Raw genomic sequence first — 17,357 nt, 5'->3', positions numbered from 1 at the left:
ACCTTTTGTCCCAAGTTTGGTCATCATGGGTCTGCTTGTTCATTTAAAGGAACAGTGTAGCCTACTTTTTATAGGCAAAGTCACATTCGGTAATGAGGAACATTTAGTGTGGACACAATCATTTTACAATAAATGTAATATTTCCTTTTGCAAAATACCATAAATATGACTATTAACCATAAATATAGACAAATTTAAACAACTCTGCATAATCTTCTTCAATTTATGTAAAAAGGACTTTTCATGAAATTAAAACAAACAATAGAATAATGGATCTGGACATATTTCGGTAATGAGAATTCACTGTGATTTTTGGTTAAATTGCTATAAAAGTGTTAAAATAATAATAAAAAGCATCTGTCCTTATAATGTTCTTTAGTGTCTTTGTAGAAAATATCATAGTTTCTATTAATAAAATATTGTTTTTGGAAAGTAGGACCCAGACATGTTCACTACAGCATCATGAGAATCACCCTCCTGTCATTTAAATACAAATGGCAGAAGTTACTGAATGCTACAATGACTTTGTCTGGAATCATAAGAACTGAAACTGATACCTCAAAGTCATGTGTCCTTTCACTTTCAATGGCCAATAATTTCTGACGGATGATGCCTTCTCAGCTTCTGCCTCATGATGGCCATATTTGCATGCAACATTTTTTAACATCATTGAGTCTGACACACAGTGTAAACCCAGTATTACCTTAATAGGGTTGAATGTTATTTAGGCACTTCTACACACTTTCACAAGTTGTTACAAATGTGTATAATTTTGTTTTACAAATTGTCTCTATATTGCCTTGAACTAGGGACCAAAGAAGACTATTATGTCTTCAAGTGCTTGATCCAGTAATGTAGTAATGTGCATATTTATTATAACCCATGAATGGCAAAATTATTTTCAACCCGTATCATAGTGACTTTAAGAGAACCCACTAATCTGTTCTACAACCTGGCTGAATGCTGGTATTCTCCACATTTTTATTTTCCACTAACTCACCTCCAGAGATGAAGAGCATGGAGTTCTCTTGGCTACTGAACTGGCCCAATGAGTAGGCCCTCAGTGCAGTGCTGCCAAGACAGACACATGACATATTTAAGGGACAAATGTACTTATCATGACAGTAAGTTCTCCATCCTTTTTGTGAAGGTGAAGTGGGGAGTCTAAAACTTATTTGTTCTAATGATGGAATGCATCTCCCACTCCCATAATGTAAGACACACTAGGCCAAGTTGTATCCCCCTTTCAGTGAGGCTTCAAATGAAGGCTCTGTTTTCCATGGACCCAGCTTACAGCCAAGATAAGTTATACACTAGATATTTGTTTATTAACAAAATAGCCACTATTTCTGTCATAATGTCAAGAAAATGTACTCTGCAACATAGCAATGGTGGAATTCAGATGGGAAGACAGAGTTTCGCTCATGCCTCCTTGAAGTAAATGAAGGCACCGTAGGCCTCTCATTGTCCACCTGTCCATCGTCCAGCTGTCCTTTAATCAGGTAGGTTGATTTGATCTTTGAAACAGGTGTAGCTGAAAGTCAAAGTCCCACAATTTATTGTTTCTACTGGTGCACGTAACATGGGTAATTTCAACCCATCTACCTGGCTGAGGAGTTGTGCCAATTGGAATCAGCTGGTAAATGATTGGAGATTTTCACACCTCTGTGGCTGGCTATCATGTCTACTGTATGCTGTGAAGGATTAGGCTATACTGCATGGTGTTCAGTGTGAATGAAGAAGACATCGCCAATGCTATGGCCAGGTCACGCTCCTTCATCATGTCACAGACATCAGTAGCTTTGTCTAACAGCTGAATTTTGGCAGATGTCATTTAGCCTAGTGCAGATTTTAATTTCAGCTGAAGAGATAAAAAAAAATCTATTTCACTCATTATTTTTTTCCTAAATGGGGTTTGGGAATAGATGATCTTTCAATAAGACAGATTTAATTCTCATTTTCATTTATCTAGGCTTAAGGAAATCCATATGCCTAATACTGTAAGATAGGCCTAGGCCTACAGCTCCAAAACCTTGAATATAGCTAGGAAATTGCCAATTTCAAAGAAATGAAAACTCAGAACAGTTTCGTTTCTTCGTTTCTTTGGCTGAACACCATCTGGATCACTCCCACTTCATTGGGATATGTTACTTCTCTTCACAGTCCACATCACTTTGCTCCAATCAGAGGACAGGGACAGTCACATGTAACGAAAGCGAGCAGTATTAAGGGAAGTGGTGACTGGTAAATTTAGATACGACACTAAATTTGATCGGAAAACGGTAGACTAGGCATTTCAAACAAGTCTTATACATCCGAAACACCAATTATTCAGCCATGGGAGTGGACGGTTGTGGACAAATGTGCAAATGCATTCTCATCCTTTTCAATGCCATATTTGCGGTGAGTAGGCTACATACACATATTTTTTTCGACTTAATATTGCTATCGACGAGAACACGAATCCAAGAGATAACATATCCTACACAAAGCGCATGGCGTAGGCTATATTTGTTTGGGGAGACATCCATCCGAGTTGGGGTTGCTGCAAAAACATTGTCGCTGTGTGCGAGCCTTTGCGTGTAATGTTAACATCAAAATATTTAATTGCATGGCAGCGTGAGGAGGAGACTGCTGGTCCGCCGAGCTGTTTTGAAATGCATACATAACAATATAACATAACAATAATAATTGTGATTATGATCATTTCAGGTCAAAGACGTTTTAGAAAGGCTGGCGAAGGCTACGCATGCCTTAGGCTACGAAACATGGACGCGTCCTGCCATAGAAAAAATAGGTCCCTGTCTTTCTCAAAGTTTCCTTTTCAACAGGAATGATCTGGGTTCACATGTGCCGCGCTCGCCGCTAGGTTGCTCTTGGTTGGGGTAATTTCGGTTGCAGACCGCAGTCGCACACCAACCAGTCTACCGCCGATCTACCACAGCCATAGACAGTAAAAGAAACCACAGCGTATCTAGTAATATAATTTCTGAGATTTAAGTCAGAATATCTGAAGAAAAGTCAAAATTGAGATTAAAAAGAAATTTTGACTTTAATCTCAGAAATTATCTGACTTTGTTTCTCGAAATGTTTGATTTATCTCAATTTTTGACTTATCTCGAAACATTTTTTTTTACAAAACGGTAGGCCTATATCAGAGCATGAAATTATGAGATTTTTGTTGTGCCTGACGCCGGGTTCAGCGCAGCTCAACATGGAATGTTTTCTGGAGGGAAGTTTAGGCAAGGCTGCACTTGAAATTAGGCTACTGACATAAAAGATAGAAAAGATTAATCAGTTTGCCTCGTTTATCTTGCTTGCCTATCACTGACGGCAGAACGAAAGTAGCCACATTTGTTTTTCTTCTTCATATTATATTGACTCGAGAGAAACTTGACTTATTATTAGGCCTACATGCTGCATATTGTTAGTCAGGAGCAGGGACACTCACAGAACAAAGCACACGCTAGGGAAGTACAGGGTTGGACAAAGCCACACCAACACAAAGGGTCACACAAACGGTAGAACTAAAAAGGGATTCACGCTACACTAAAACGCATACATAAACAGTAAAAAGACACAACCACATAGATAGATAGCAAACATACACTGGGACGGAACTGGGCCACACCTACCACAACGTCCGGCACGGATCTGCATAATGGACCTGATCCGCATCGGTTCAAAATTGGTCTGGATCCGTTTGACGGATCTGGTACCAATAAGGGCTAAGACTGGCCCAGTTCCGTATGGTAGTCTGTGTTGCTGACGTGTTCCAGATCTGTTTATCATATGCAATACGGGTCCGCTTATTGTGTGTGGTACGGACCCGTTTATCAGACATCAGCCGGCTTTATTTGACATGTGAAATGTGATTGGTAATTAGGGCTAATTATCCTGAAAAATCTGTTTGCTACACATTTGCTAACAGGTTCGTTATAGGTTCACCCAGGCTAAAGTTCGTAACGTTTTCCCAACAGCTCAACTGATAAACATAAGCTAGGCTACAAACACAAGGGGGGTAAAAAAAACTTTACACATAAGTGTCTTATTATTTTTTTATTCAACAACCTGGCTGTAGAAGTGCAATCCCAGACAAAGTGTTAATTCCAGTGTTCCCATCGATATTCAGGCTGTCTTCCTCAGTCATCTCCATGGTCAATCTGAAACAACAAAAAATAAACATGAGCCATTTATTCCTTTTTGAAAATAGGTTAAGTCACAATTACACTCGTTTTTTTTATCATCAGTGATCCTGTTGGCGTTAGCTGTTACCAAAATAGGCTAGTTATTGTGATGGCGGTTTTGCTCAAGCTAAGCTAGTAGCCTAGCCTATATTGCTGGAAAATAATAGTATAACCTTACAGTAAAGTTATCAATCGCTCGTTTGCTTATTGTTGTCTCTGAATAAACCAACAGAGATAAAAAGCAGAAAAGCAGAGCCTACCTTGAAAAGTTGGGCTGTCCTAGTCCAGGCTGGCAAATCATGTCAAAAGATTGACAGTGAGCAAACCAAAGATCCTTGATTAACGTTACTGCTTGGACTTCTGCATGCGTGGCAAGAATATGGGGTTGTCTCATAGCACTGTTTGATCTGACACAAACAACAATTGACTACTTTTACCACTGCTAGGTAATAATAAAAATAATGAAACGAGCATATGATCAATATTGAGCCAACTATATCTTCTTTTCCAGCCTTACTGTAGAAATGAAGTGGCCATGGGAACATAGTGCACCCCCATGGTTTCTAAATTTGTGCCATTCCAAAATACCTTTTTTTTTCTTTAGCAGCCAGTTGACAATGAAGTAGGGAAAGGTCAATTTAGCAGAATCAGCACCTTAATTAATATCATTACCACCTGGGTCTGCTGTGAACAAATGGTCCTTCGGCTCATATCCGTATCACAGGTTTGGGCCAAATCGGTGTTTTGTATTTTAAACGCATCTCCTGACTTCCAGTTGAGTTGCGGAAATTGGAGCTGGGTCAAATCTGTAAACCGGTGATAAAACAGCATTGCCAGCAGAGCTGAAACCTGTATCAGGAGCAGACCTGGCCCACAGTCAGATACCGTATGTCCGCTACAGGCGGATCTAATGGCTTTTATGCGGATCCGGCCCAAAGGAAATTGCTATCTGGGCAGTGTGAAGCGTCGTGGGAGCACACAGTCCAGCACCCACATTACAATATGTTTTAGTGCGTTTTTACTGTCAAGTGTCAACTTTTTTTGTAACCATATTTATTTTTTCTGTCTTTCCCTCTTTAGATTGTGGGATTTGCAATGGTTGGTTTGGGCCTTGGACTTCGACTTAGCTCAGAGACACGTGGGCTCTTCGACATTGAATTGAAAACACAAGAGTTTGTCATATGTAAGTGTGGCAACTAGTCAATCTAGTGATGATGTTCCATTAGCTGTCAGTAATAACATCAGCTGTAAGAAATAACATAATTCCAGAATATTTCAGCATGGGTCCCATTTATAGATTGTTTCTAGATCAAATTTGACCAGATTGAAGCAAATGGAGTTTCCTTTAATGTTCTTTTTTAACCCATTGTAACATAGTTGTGGTGGTGTTGATCGTGCTGGGTTCGCTGATGCTGATCATATCCATTTTTGGGTTTCATGGAGCTTGTAACGAGAACCTGTCGTCCTTAAGAATTGTAAGTACCGGTATTCAGATTGGTCTGACCTGGAACATTTTTGTCTTCTCAGAGATTTATAGTAAGATACATCCATGGTGGTCTTTTAAACGCTGTAAAATCATCTAATCACATTCACTTGTCAATTTTGAACACTGATATGAGTATCCAACTTAATCAGTGGTTCAAACAGACACCACTGTTTTAAAGGAACCGTATGTAAGAAATGTATTTCAATTAATCCGAAAATGGCCCTGATATGTCACTAGACATTAAGAAATCATGTTCATTTCAAATACTTATATTACTGACAACAGTAGTCTGGCCAGGATATTGTCATTTAAAAAGTTGCAGCCCTCAACTGATGATGTTTTCATGTTGTGTTTCGGCTTGATGCGCCACCCTCCATATCTACTAATCACAAAGTCAGTAGTGTTTCAGCATCCGGGTTGCCAGCTCTGCCAGTCAGGGGGGAGGGGGAGGGGATTCACCGCACTACAGTAATTGAAAGTGATTGCAGTACCAGTTTTGGCCACAATCTTAAATACGGTTCCTTCAACTACAGACAAGTTTAGTCAGGTTGCTGAGGCAAGTTTAGCAACAACATTATAGTAGGCTAGATCAGAACACCCAGCCCATTCCTGACATTAGGCCTACTCTCAGGCAATGTGGCCTCTCACTGTTCTTTATATAGCCTACCTGTGACAGGTTGCCCTAATGCTGACTGCACCAGTGAACCTATACTGGTGAGAAATGAGTGACAACATAACATGGAGACATAACCTTTCTATCAGCACAGAGCTGTACAGCTGTATGCTGGAAATTAAGTGACCTGTTTTGCATTACACAAAACTTTGTTGCACAAAACCCCCATTAAAATGAGGTTGACATTCAGACAAACAGAGAGCTAGCTCGCTACTCCCTCCCCCTCCCTCCCGTGCAATAGAAACTCTCCAAACACGCATCTCGTCAGTGATTTGCTGAAACAGTTTATGTTTTTATGGGCAAGGTTGGCCCAAGTTGTTTTGTGACCGTTTTTGGAGCCTAGGATGTCCACGGAGAATGCATTTTCTTACAGTGTATTCGGGGCACAGGCAGCTAGCAGATGGTGAGGTTATAGCTGTATGTAACAAAATGTTTTAGCTTAGAAACTGTGTTACATCGCTAATAGCACCTTTAATCTATAGTATAGGGATCATTCCCGTTCAAACAGCCTTGACAACATTGAAATAGTTTTTGGACACAAAATACTTTTTGCCGCAATTTTCTCCTAATGTATAAAAAGGCATATCTTAAGAACAAAATGAAATCGGACATGCCAGAAATCTAAGACCTTGGTGTCAAACCCAACATCTTAGTGTTGAGTTGCTCTGGAATTACCCATAGAGCACTCTGGCAATTTTGTACCACAGATTAAAGGGAAGTTTAGTCATGAGAATGGTTTTCAACTAGGGACAAGGTAAAAAAAAATTTTTAGAATAGTTTGTACAAGTGTTACATGCACACTATAGAGTCTCCCTCCAGACACGCGTTTGCTATTTCGAAACCTGGGTCCCTGAAGCATGGATCACGTGACCATTTCACACTATTGTCAGCATTGTAAAATGATTCCTTTGGTATAGTATCTGTAGTGCAGTTAATTTCTGCAAGTCCAGTAAAGCAGTAAAGTATGGCTCGTTTGCCATGACTGTGTTTACATGCACTTCAGTATCCCAGTTATGATCAGGAATTTGAAGTAGCCTACCCTGGTTTTGTGTTTGCGTGTGGGAACTTCCATGGGTTCCCATTAAAATTAATTGTCAACATACAGTAATGAACACAGTCCTACACAAAGCTTTGGTGTAAAAGAATCTTGCAATTCAAAAGTGCATGACTGTGCTTTACTGTACTTTATTGTTGTTACAACTTTTTTGTTGGTAACTGGGATACTAATGTTCATTATGTATAGGTAACAGGGATATTAATAACCAGGTTTCTCTATGTTCATGTAAACACCATATCCTGAATGTGATCAAAATCGGGATACTGAAGAGCATGTAAACGCAGTACATGTTACATTGACCGCTGGCAGGCTAGTAATGAAGTCAAAGTAAGTCTTGGAGAGTGGAGAAACATCAGACTGTCAAGATCCAATCAGGAAAGGAACATGGGTTTCTGCGTAAAATGTTTACATTAAAACTTTTCTAATGAAAATGGGGACGATAGTGTCTGTGCAGCTCTTCTACACTAATCATAACACAATCGTTTTGGATTACAATGAAAAGTGAATAGTGTGGATATAGGCTAAGGCAGAGGGCCTGTTTTCATGTGAAGATTGCCCTGCATCTCTAATCAGACAAGGTGTCAGTTTTACATTAACAACACTAACTCAACACCAGACTACCCTGATAAATGCCATTATGGCCATTTAAAGCAGATGTCTTTTGACCCAAATAATCTACTCGGGCATAACAGAACAACATTTCAGAAATGCTGATCCTAGAAAAGCTACCCACTCCCTTTGATGCTATCCAAAATAATTTGACTCTGGCTTTTAGCACTTTGTCCATTTAAATACACATGTAAATGCATGGAAAGTCTCAGTGAAGATGGAAAAGTAGCTCTTATGTCTATACATGTGACCAAGTGAATTGCTTGTCATTTATTGTATCTTATTTTCTTGAAATTTGTCTTCATGTAGTTTGCCATATTGTTGGTCATCATGGCAGGTGTGGAGATTGGCACTGGAGTGCTGGTGTTCATGCGCAGCAAAGAGGTGAGGAGGGGGAGGAATTCAGTGGTGGGGGAAAAAACCTTGAATTGGGTGGTTAGAGAATGGGAAACTTCTTCCCATGACCTGCTTTGATAAAGTTGTTGGCAAGCTCCAAGGCCATGTTCTAGTCCACACATGGATTTCCTCTTAGTTTGGTGATCTTTATTTTCCAATACCTACATTCTCTGTCAGACTTTTGATTAAAGTTCTGAAGATATGTATAATATTCTAAATTAAATTAATAAAAGAAATTAATAAGTCATTGTTAATAGTGATTGCACTAATGTGGAAATCATGACAATCTAAAACTTCAATGTGGAAATCATCCACAATCATCAAACTTTAATGTGGAAATCATGACGATCTAACGATCTAAAGTGGTCGTCTGATGAAGGTCATGGGCTGAGCTAAGCTACATAGCAGTCTATGGGATTTTACAGTATCTCCTAATGAGATGATTTATTCAAAAATCTCCTGTCAAATGGTCCTCAAATAGGGCATAGTTCTATGTGTAGCTGTGCAACATTGTATAAATCATTAAAACACATGTTTTGATAATGGCAACCATGAAATAATAGAGGCTTTCGGCTGGAATTATTGTTGATTTCCACCATATGACAACAGTCTCAGTAACCAGATAAGACTGCTCCAGAGTTCAAATTCAGTTGTACCAAAACGTAAGAAATACAATGTATGCGAGTTCTAAGTTTCTTAAAATCGTGGGCGGCTCTAAGGAGCACTGCTGTGTGTTGTCAGTCATGACCGCGAACAGGAAACGGGTATGCTGAATTCTAGACAAAAGTGGAAGTTTCATTACGCTAGTGCACAGCCCACATATCGATGATCTCACTAGATGACTGGGACGCCTAGAATACCCTGCTCTACTGAGCTTTGTTAGAGAGTAGGGAGACTCCTATAGAAGTTCTAACGGGGATAAAGAAAGGTATCTGTAATAAACAAAATAACAAACAAAATAAATTGTATCTGTTGTAAAGTTCTCTATCCTAGGTTCTAGGTTAATGTAGCCTGGGAATACCCATAAAACCTTTCGGCAAATTTGGAATTTGCTCTGGAGGTCCGTCTGGCCAAGAGGCCATTGAAGCCCAATGTCCAATGTCCCTAAAACACGGGCACGCAAATACAATCCCTAATCCAGCATGGGCGTGTATTTCTTTGGACTTGAGTAAACAACTACATTTAAACCTTCGTTTACAAGATTGCTACACTTTTGAAACAATAAAGGCCCATTCACACCAAGAACGATAACGATAACTATAAATAAATATCGTTCTCGTAAATATGAATGACGACGTTCACACATAAACTATAACGATAACGACATGATGAATGATATCGTTGGGGATCACTTTCAGAGCGATTTTCAGAACGATAAAAAGCTAATAGCCAATCAGAACCCATTGAATTTTAACCGTCACATTCATTAACATAAGGAGAGACTTTGTTTATCGTTGTTCAGTGTGAACGCCTTTATCGTTATGGTTATCGTTATCGTTCTTGGTGTGAATAGGCCTTAAGAGTTTAGTGCACCAATTTGAATTTTATTTCACTGCTAGTTACACCCTTGCTGGAAGTCGTAAGTCGAACCTTTTCCAGACCCACTCCCAAATGTACAGCTGTGAAGGTCTGGGTGTTAGTTAATGTATTCCAGTGATTTATTTGATATGTTTTATAAACTGTTTAAACATTTCTGTGGGGTGTCCAGTCTAGAGTACATACAGAGGCCAGTGGGGATAACAGTGTAACATAACCACATAATCACATCGTTAACATTTATATTTTATGTTGCCTGCAATAAAATGTTAAAAACTTGCATAACGTTGCTTTAATGGTTCCCTGTTTGTGTTCCATGGTTTCCAGGTATCTGAGCATATTATCAACCTGTATGCCTCCGTTTACGCACAGTTCGTCAACACTCATGATCCAAGCCTTGCTACCACCCTACGCATTATCCATGAAGCGGTAAAGAACAGGAACAAGCAAAACCCTTGAAACATTCCTAATATAACATAATTTCTTCATCACTTTAAAGGTGCTCAAATCAATGTTACTATGGTAAACGGCCTGTGTTGTTGCTGTTTTTGGAGCATGGGCTGTCTACAGACTGTTTTCTTTTTTTTACACTGTATTTAGGGGACAGGCATTGTAAGGCGATGTTTGCTGTATGTGACAAAATGTTTTAGCTTAGAAACTGTGTAACATTGCTCAGAGCACCTTTAACATAGGCAATCAATTAAACATCTGATCTGCCTTTCAGTGTTATGTCATGTTCTTTATATTTTATGTCATCTTTCTTGTGTTTTAGTTCGATTGCTGTGGGGTTGGAGGGCTACTGGAGCCGCTTGTACGAGAGACCTGTCCTAAAAAGGATTTCTTGGGGACCTTGACTACTTCCGTAAGTACAACTCTAATCACAGAAAACTCACTATTGGGTTGGGAAGGAGCTCAAAGTTTACATTTACATGTATTAATTTAGCAGAGACAAAGTCAGTGTTCAGAAGGTTACTATTAAAATGTATTCCACTACAGATTACTGAGTACACGCCCTAAAATGTATTTTATAACGTATTCCGATAGATTACTAGCCTGACGAGCCAGACCCACATCAAGATGTAGGGTCTGAGAACTCACCATTGGCAGTGCTCAATCCGAGCGGCGGGATAAATAGTTTTCTTTCAAATTCCCTCTGCACACAATAGGATAGCGCTACAACTCATGAGTCCCATGCGTTTTTCCACCAGCGGAACTAGTTGGCTAGCTGATCAAACTTTTGCCAAGTTAAAAAAAAAAAGCCTAACTCGAGTCTCGATTCATAGACCGCTTTTCGCCAGCAGCAGGGTCCGTGTATCATTCGTTCAGTTGATATTCAATTGAGAAATTCAAAATGGAAAAATAAAAAAAAAAATACTTTTTATTACAGTGCATGAAAATGCACTGTTCTGTTATCCGAAGTCTTCTTGTTCTTCCCACCAAATTTCTGCGTCTAATTCAGCTTTAACCGTTTAACGTAGAAACTTCGTTCAAACTTTGTAACGTAGGTCTTGAAAAGGACACGTGGGGAATGTATTTTTCACTTTTGTAAACTTTATACTTTTTGAGATATTAATAAAAAACAAGCTTATTTTTCCCCATAGACTTTGCATTAGCACTATGACATCACAATGGACTAATTAACTTGATTTGCACCTGTATCAACTTCCAGCTGCTCACTACTAGGACCCATCAAAGGGCCAGTTAAACTGATTGCACCTGTATCAACTGCTTTCTGCTTAACTAGGCCAACTCTCTCTGTGTCTCTCCATTCTACAAGGATATAAGGCACATTCCATCCAACTTTCTATCCATTCATCCTCTTCAAACCATTCACTCATCCACCCATTAAACTATACATCAGCATCCATTAAACAATCTGCCTATCAACATCCATTCAACTTTCTGTCTATCAACATCCATTACACTATCTACATTCAACTTTTAAACTATATACTCTGTCTCAGGCTTTAAGCATACAATCTGGCTCTCTTAAAGGAGAATTCCGGTGTGATATTGACCTAAAGTGTATTGAAACATGATACCATTCCAAAAATAATTCAGTGGAAATGCATGGATTCCAGTTTTTTCCAGTAGCAGCAACTGGAATCCATGCATTTCCACTGAATTATTTTTGGAATCTGATCCCTTGTCATACCTGTTTATTCTTACTCGTCGCTCGACTTATCGTGACTAAATTCAAGATGGCTGCAAACGCTAAACTATGTGAAGATACTGTCTGTATAAATCGCCTTGTAAGTAAACTACCAGTGCTTTTTTCAAAGTTCTCAATGTCTCGTTTTAAATGTCAGGGCCCTCGGAAGTCTACCAATGAAGTGTGGAGATACATTGAGCCTCGTAAATGGTGTAAAACAGTGATTTATTTGCATGGCTAGCCCGATGCCGAAGCACCACCATTGAAAAAGCTGTTGATAGCATCGGCTAACTAGCGCCAGATTTTGGAGTGCAGGGGACAAGCCGAGATGGGCTATGAGACATACGTTCACACTCGGTATCATGTTTCGATACACTTTAGGTCAATATCACACCGGAATTCTCCTTTAGGACTACTATTTCCTCTGCCCACAACTGTTTCAAAATACATGTCCTCACTACAATAATTCACTATTAAATAATTTAACTATTTAAACTACTCAACTATTTAACTGTTCAGCCATTTCAACTGTCAGTTGTTATCAACTATGACTCCTGCCAACTGTTTCCAAATAAAAGTTTGTTTGGCATTTTATGTTAATATACAGTATGTTTATATTTTCATGCACTGGTAATTTCCTCGAAATTACATTTTATAGTTTCATTATTTGTTTATGAATGTGATACAAACAAACAAATAACGCTTTTATTTTTCAAACTTTTGATTTCATTAGTTGTTTATGAATGTGATACACACAAACAAATAACGCTTTGTTTTTCAGACTTTTGATTCCATGGTCACATCAAAAGTAGAACGTTTAACAAACGGCCTCAGGGCCAAAACTTGCAAAAAACAAACTGATTTTTATATATATTTTGTCCGATTGCTATGACCCGGAAATTATTTATTGACTTCCATTGCCAGCTTCTGCTTCTGTTTTGCACTGTTAAATCAGACTACCAGTCCAATTATAACTTTACCACACACAATTTAACCTAAAGACAATAGCTAGCCTATATTTAAATGTCCACTTTGACAGAGCGAAAGAATCTTTTTTTTTTTCCCTCAGCCGACAATCTAAACGAATTGTTTTTTCTAACCTGTTGGCCTCGATTTGAATTATTTGCTCTGTTTGTGAATGAAGTTGTAGCCCACTTTCCTTTGATCAATGTGCTTGTTGAATGATGTGTAGTAGTTTCCCTGTCATAGCTATACCTCTTGTCTCTGGTGTAATCTCATCAGAAGTTATAGGCTACTGCAGCTGACTGCCTTCCAATGACGTTGTCAACAACAGATCTGAACTGATAGATCTAACATCTACTTCCGTGCAATAACATGGGCTGATACTACATAGGCCAGTAATTACCTCTATAATCATGGGGCATCATGGGGTTTTTCTGACGATTCAGAACGATTGCCATCGTTGCGCAAGTTGCCCAATTTCTCACTAGTTGTTAGACAATATTTTCTGTCGCTAGGAATGGCCAAAATTAGTCGCTGAATCTAGCAACAAAGTCACTAAATTGGCAACACTGAGCACTGACAGGTCTAGACCAAAGAAAGTGACTTCGGATTGACTTCCAGGTCACAGAAATCGGAACAAATAAATAGGCTTTCAAAATCTGTTTCGGCCCTGAGGCCGTTTTTTAAACGTTATACTTTTGATCTGACCATGTAATGAAAAGCCTGGAAAAGATGTTATTTGTTTGTTTGTATCACATTCATAAACAAATAATTAAATAAATAAGTGTTTTTTATTTTCATTTTTTCAATTTTTGATTCTCAATTGAATATCAAATGAATGAATGATACACGGACCCAGCAGCATCCATCATCTTTGTTTTCAAGTATCAGAGATTGGTGAAGTTAGTTTCACTTTTCCAATGAGTTCAAATAATAGACAAGTGCAAATGCGTGAATGCTATGCTAGGTTTTAGTAAAGCATGGTTTAAGAATTATTCTATATGGTCTCGCAAGCAGCCTCCTTCAAATGCGCTGTTGAATGGCAAAATACCGATGCATTTATTTGACATATCGCGCTTTGCGCCGGTAAAGGGAATGACAGATGTCATTCTCATTGGTTTAAAATGATGTTACGCCCCAAACCACCCATATGACTGATTAAAAAACCTAGGAACACCTTGTTACGCCATGCGCTCCACGTTTGATATCGAAACCCCTCCCAATGTGAACTGGACATCCTACTAAATTTGAATAGACTTTTGACGAGTGACTATGCACTTTAGAATGTCATGATAGGGCCCAAAGTATAATGTTTTTAATGAATTTCAACAGCACAAGGGTATACATGTGCCTGAAAGATCTTCCAGCTTTGGCGTAGCAGCTGCAGTTAACTGTGGGATGTTAGTTTGGGGACAAATTTGAGATCATTGCTGATGGTCACTGTTCTCTCCTCTTTATCCCCCACCCCACCCTCACCCCATACCACCTCTACCTTTTTATCCACTCTCCAAAACTGACTCTCTGGACTGTCTGAAATGCTTCCCTACACCTCAAAACCCCCTTTAAAATGCAGGCCTGCCCCGCTGTGATCTTAAACCTTTTCCAAGACAAAGCTCCACTCATCCTGGGCTTCTTCCTCACCACTGCAGCCCTCATGGTAAGAAATTAGGTTGTCCAGGTCTACACAGGCTTTTGGGCTGAGCTAGAATTAAAGGGATACTTTTTCATTGGCAGCTTAGTCATACTTTGTCCACAACAGGTCACAGGTCTGTAACTTGAAGTGTTAAACTTTATCCAGCTCTCAAATAATACATTTGATGGGTTAGTCATAAATATTATCTATTTAGTACTGCATTTTTAAGATCAAAGCGTAAGTTTGCATGAATACTACCTTGTTTAATCAAAACCTTCCCCTGTGCATTTCTCACTGTCCCTAATGTCTGTTACATTTCTGCTTGCACAAATGAATGTCCTTCACTCCTTGCTTCATCTTTTTCCACATCTCTTTATTCTGTCAGATCATTGCATTGGTTTGCAGCTCTCTTCTCAAAAAAGCAATCAAAGAGGCATCGGTTTCTCCCTATGTGCTCCTCACAACCTCCATCTATAACGCATCTCCAGCTGTTACTGTCTACCCTACCCTCACTATGCCCATAGAAGTGGAAACTTAATGTTCCAACACCCACCTCTAAGCAAGCTACATCTGTAGAGCTTTCCACAACCTCCCTTCACCTTCCCACCCCCATTCACTCGCACACTCCTTTGCTTGACATACGTAATCCCCTTGAGTAATTGGTATTTTCTTAACATTCTAGTGACCTTGGCTAGCTTTTTTTTCTTCGTGTACTGCCACAAGTTGAAATTTACCCTCCCTGCTCCACTCACCCACCCCCCCCCCTTTCATTCTTCCTACTCTTCCTCCTCATCATCAGGTCATAGGCCTGACCTGCTACTGCCTCCTGGTCAAAGCCATCAAGCAGAATCGACAGGCGTACAGCGCGCCCCATATATTCTGAGATGATGAGAATCCCCAATCACTGGAGGTCCTCTCATATCTCAATATGTTCTCTCACCATTTGGACACAATCGAAGATTGCCATAGCCACCTTTATTAGGGTGGAGGATGCTCTTACTGTAAATGGTCCGTATCCCTGTTCATTTTTTACCATTACATTTCTAGTTGCCTCTGGGAAGAGGGACCATTTTATTTTTTGTAAGGCTGTGAGTTCTGAGTTAATCTATAGCTGAGTTGAGGCATTTCTGTGTATTATTTAGTCTTATATATATATATATATATATATATATATATATATCCTTGGTCAAAATGTCTTAAATGATACATATTTTATGTTTGTTCTAAGGCACATTTATTTTTTAATACTTTTATACTTGTTGAAGTTAATTTGCTTTAATGCTACAAAAAAAAAATTAGCTTTCCGCATTGTGACGAGAAAACTGGCTGGTTCTGTGCTTAGATACTGTAAAGGGAAACTAAAGGGAACTAATTTCATTTCACATTGTCTTGTATCACTACTATACCATCTTGGTAAATTCAGCATAGTATGGTACTTTCCGAAACCCATGTGTTGTGTGAAACTGAGCACTGTTAAATAAAATGAATAGTTCTGTGTGGCTTTTGCTGATGGTGTGACTTATTTTCTTAAGAGCCCAAAGGCAACAAAAATATTTTTCCAAAAGAAAAGTCTGGATTTCTCATTTTGAAATCCACCAAAACACCAGTCTATACGCAGCCAGTTTTCCAAACATGAATTAAGTCTAAACCTCCATTTTCACAAGACCACAAGTGCATCTCACACAGGAGGGGTGATTAACTGTTTTTAGCTGACACAGTGAAACACTACACAACACCAAAAAGATTATTCAGCCTCCTTACAATAACTGCAAATAATGCATGCATGAGTGTTGTACCCAACATCCCGGCATTGAAGATACCACCTTGGTCTGGTTTGTAGGAGTAACGAAATAATGCTGTTTTCAGTTAATTATTTTTGTGTCTGCGCATAAGAAATTATTAATTGTATTACCGCTCAGCACAGGGGCCAGTATTACAGGGCCACTGGCCCCTGTTGGCCCCTATGTTGGGTTTTCATGATTTAAAGGGATGTAATCATGGGTTTCATAAGGGTTTATACTATTGCATAGGTTTTCATGTTTTAGAAGAAGTCTTAATGCGACTGCATTTGCTGTGAGCAGGGTGAGGTCAATGTATCTTGTGTAGGCCAGACCAACTGTCGGAGGAGTGGGGTGAGTGGAAAAGTAATGGGGGTACCAGGATGAGAGCATCTCCTCCTTACATGGTCAAGGAAAGGGGGGTGTTATCCAGCTGGTGAGGACAGGACCGGGAGTAGGAGGCCACTGTGTCTTATGAGGGCCTGTCCAGCTAGGAAGAGAATCAGATAAGAAGGCCCTATTTCCCCAAACTGGAAAGAACCAGAAAAACTCAAAGGTTACACTGTTTTACATATGTTTTCTATGCATTAGACTGGTTTGCATATAGTTTTATGTATGATGGGAAGATGGTTTCCACCAATGTAAGCAGCCCTGCTTAATGCTTATTGGTGAAAGGTGTTTTTGGAGATGGCTTGAGAAGGCGGCCCTGATCCTTGACAAATGCCTTAATAGCTGTTTTCAGTTCATTTTTTGAAAGTTATTACGCTGTCAATATCTTGTACAACAGATGTAATAGGGAAATCTAAAAGACTACCATCTCTAGCAAAAACTTCTTCTTTGTTGTAAACAAAATCAACCGAATTGCGTTCAGAATGGCTAATACTGCC

The 17,357-nt window shown here is 39.2% G+C and overlaps 1 protein-coding gene across 2 annotated transcripts; it reads left to right on the top strand.

The window, feature by feature from the left end:
• The first annotated feature begins 2,168 nt into the window (after positions 1-2,168).
• zgc:65811 (uncharacterized protein LOC393524 homolog) lies at positions 2,169-16,191 on the top strand. Of its 2 annotated transcripts, none has more exons than XM_042087023.1 (8): positions 2,169-2,403; positions 5,268-5,370; positions 5,565-5,662; positions 8,322-8,396; positions 10,272-10,373; positions 10,717-10,806; positions 14,633-14,716; positions 15,492-16,191. In XM_042087023.1, exons 1-8 carry the CDS (start codon positions 2,338-2,340, stop codon positions 15,573-15,575), a joined length of 702 nt encoding a protein of 233 aa, XP_041942957.1. In that variant the 5' UTR covers positions 2,169-2,337; the 3' UTR covers positions 15,576-16,191. The 2 variants fall into 2 exon arrangements, with proteins under 2 accessions (XP_041942957.1, XP_041942956.1); XM_042087022.1 differs by having other exon boundaries at positions 15,078-16,191.
• The last annotated feature ends 1,166 nt before the right edge of the window (positions 16,192-17,357 follow it).

Source organism: Alosa sapidissima, chromosome 3, assembly GCF_018492685.1.
Source record: "Alosa sapidissima isolate fAloSap1 chromosome 3, fAloSap1.pri, whole genome shotgun sequence".
Classification (NCBI taxonomy): Eukaryota; Metazoa; Chordata; class Actinopteri; order Clupeiformes; family Clupeidae; genus Alosa; species Alosa sapidissima.
Note: the sequence above shows the minus strand (reverse complement) of the source record. Positions and strands in the feature narration are given on the sequence as shown.

Excerpts from the sequence above, each read along its gene's own strand:
- zgc:65811 (XM_042087022.1), top strand. The coding sequence starts at position 2,338 with ATGGGAGTGGACGGTTGTGGACAAATGTGCAAATGCATTCTCATCCTT. Across the intron at positions 5,371-5,564 it reads AACACAAGAGTTTGTCATAT|TTGTGGTGGTGTTGATCGTG; the intron begins GTAAGTGTGGCA and ends ATTGTAACATAG. Across the intron at positions 8,397-10,271 it reads TGTTCATGCGCAGCAAAGAG|GTATCTGAGCATATTATCAA; the intron begins GTGAGGAGGGGG and ends CATGGTTTCCAG.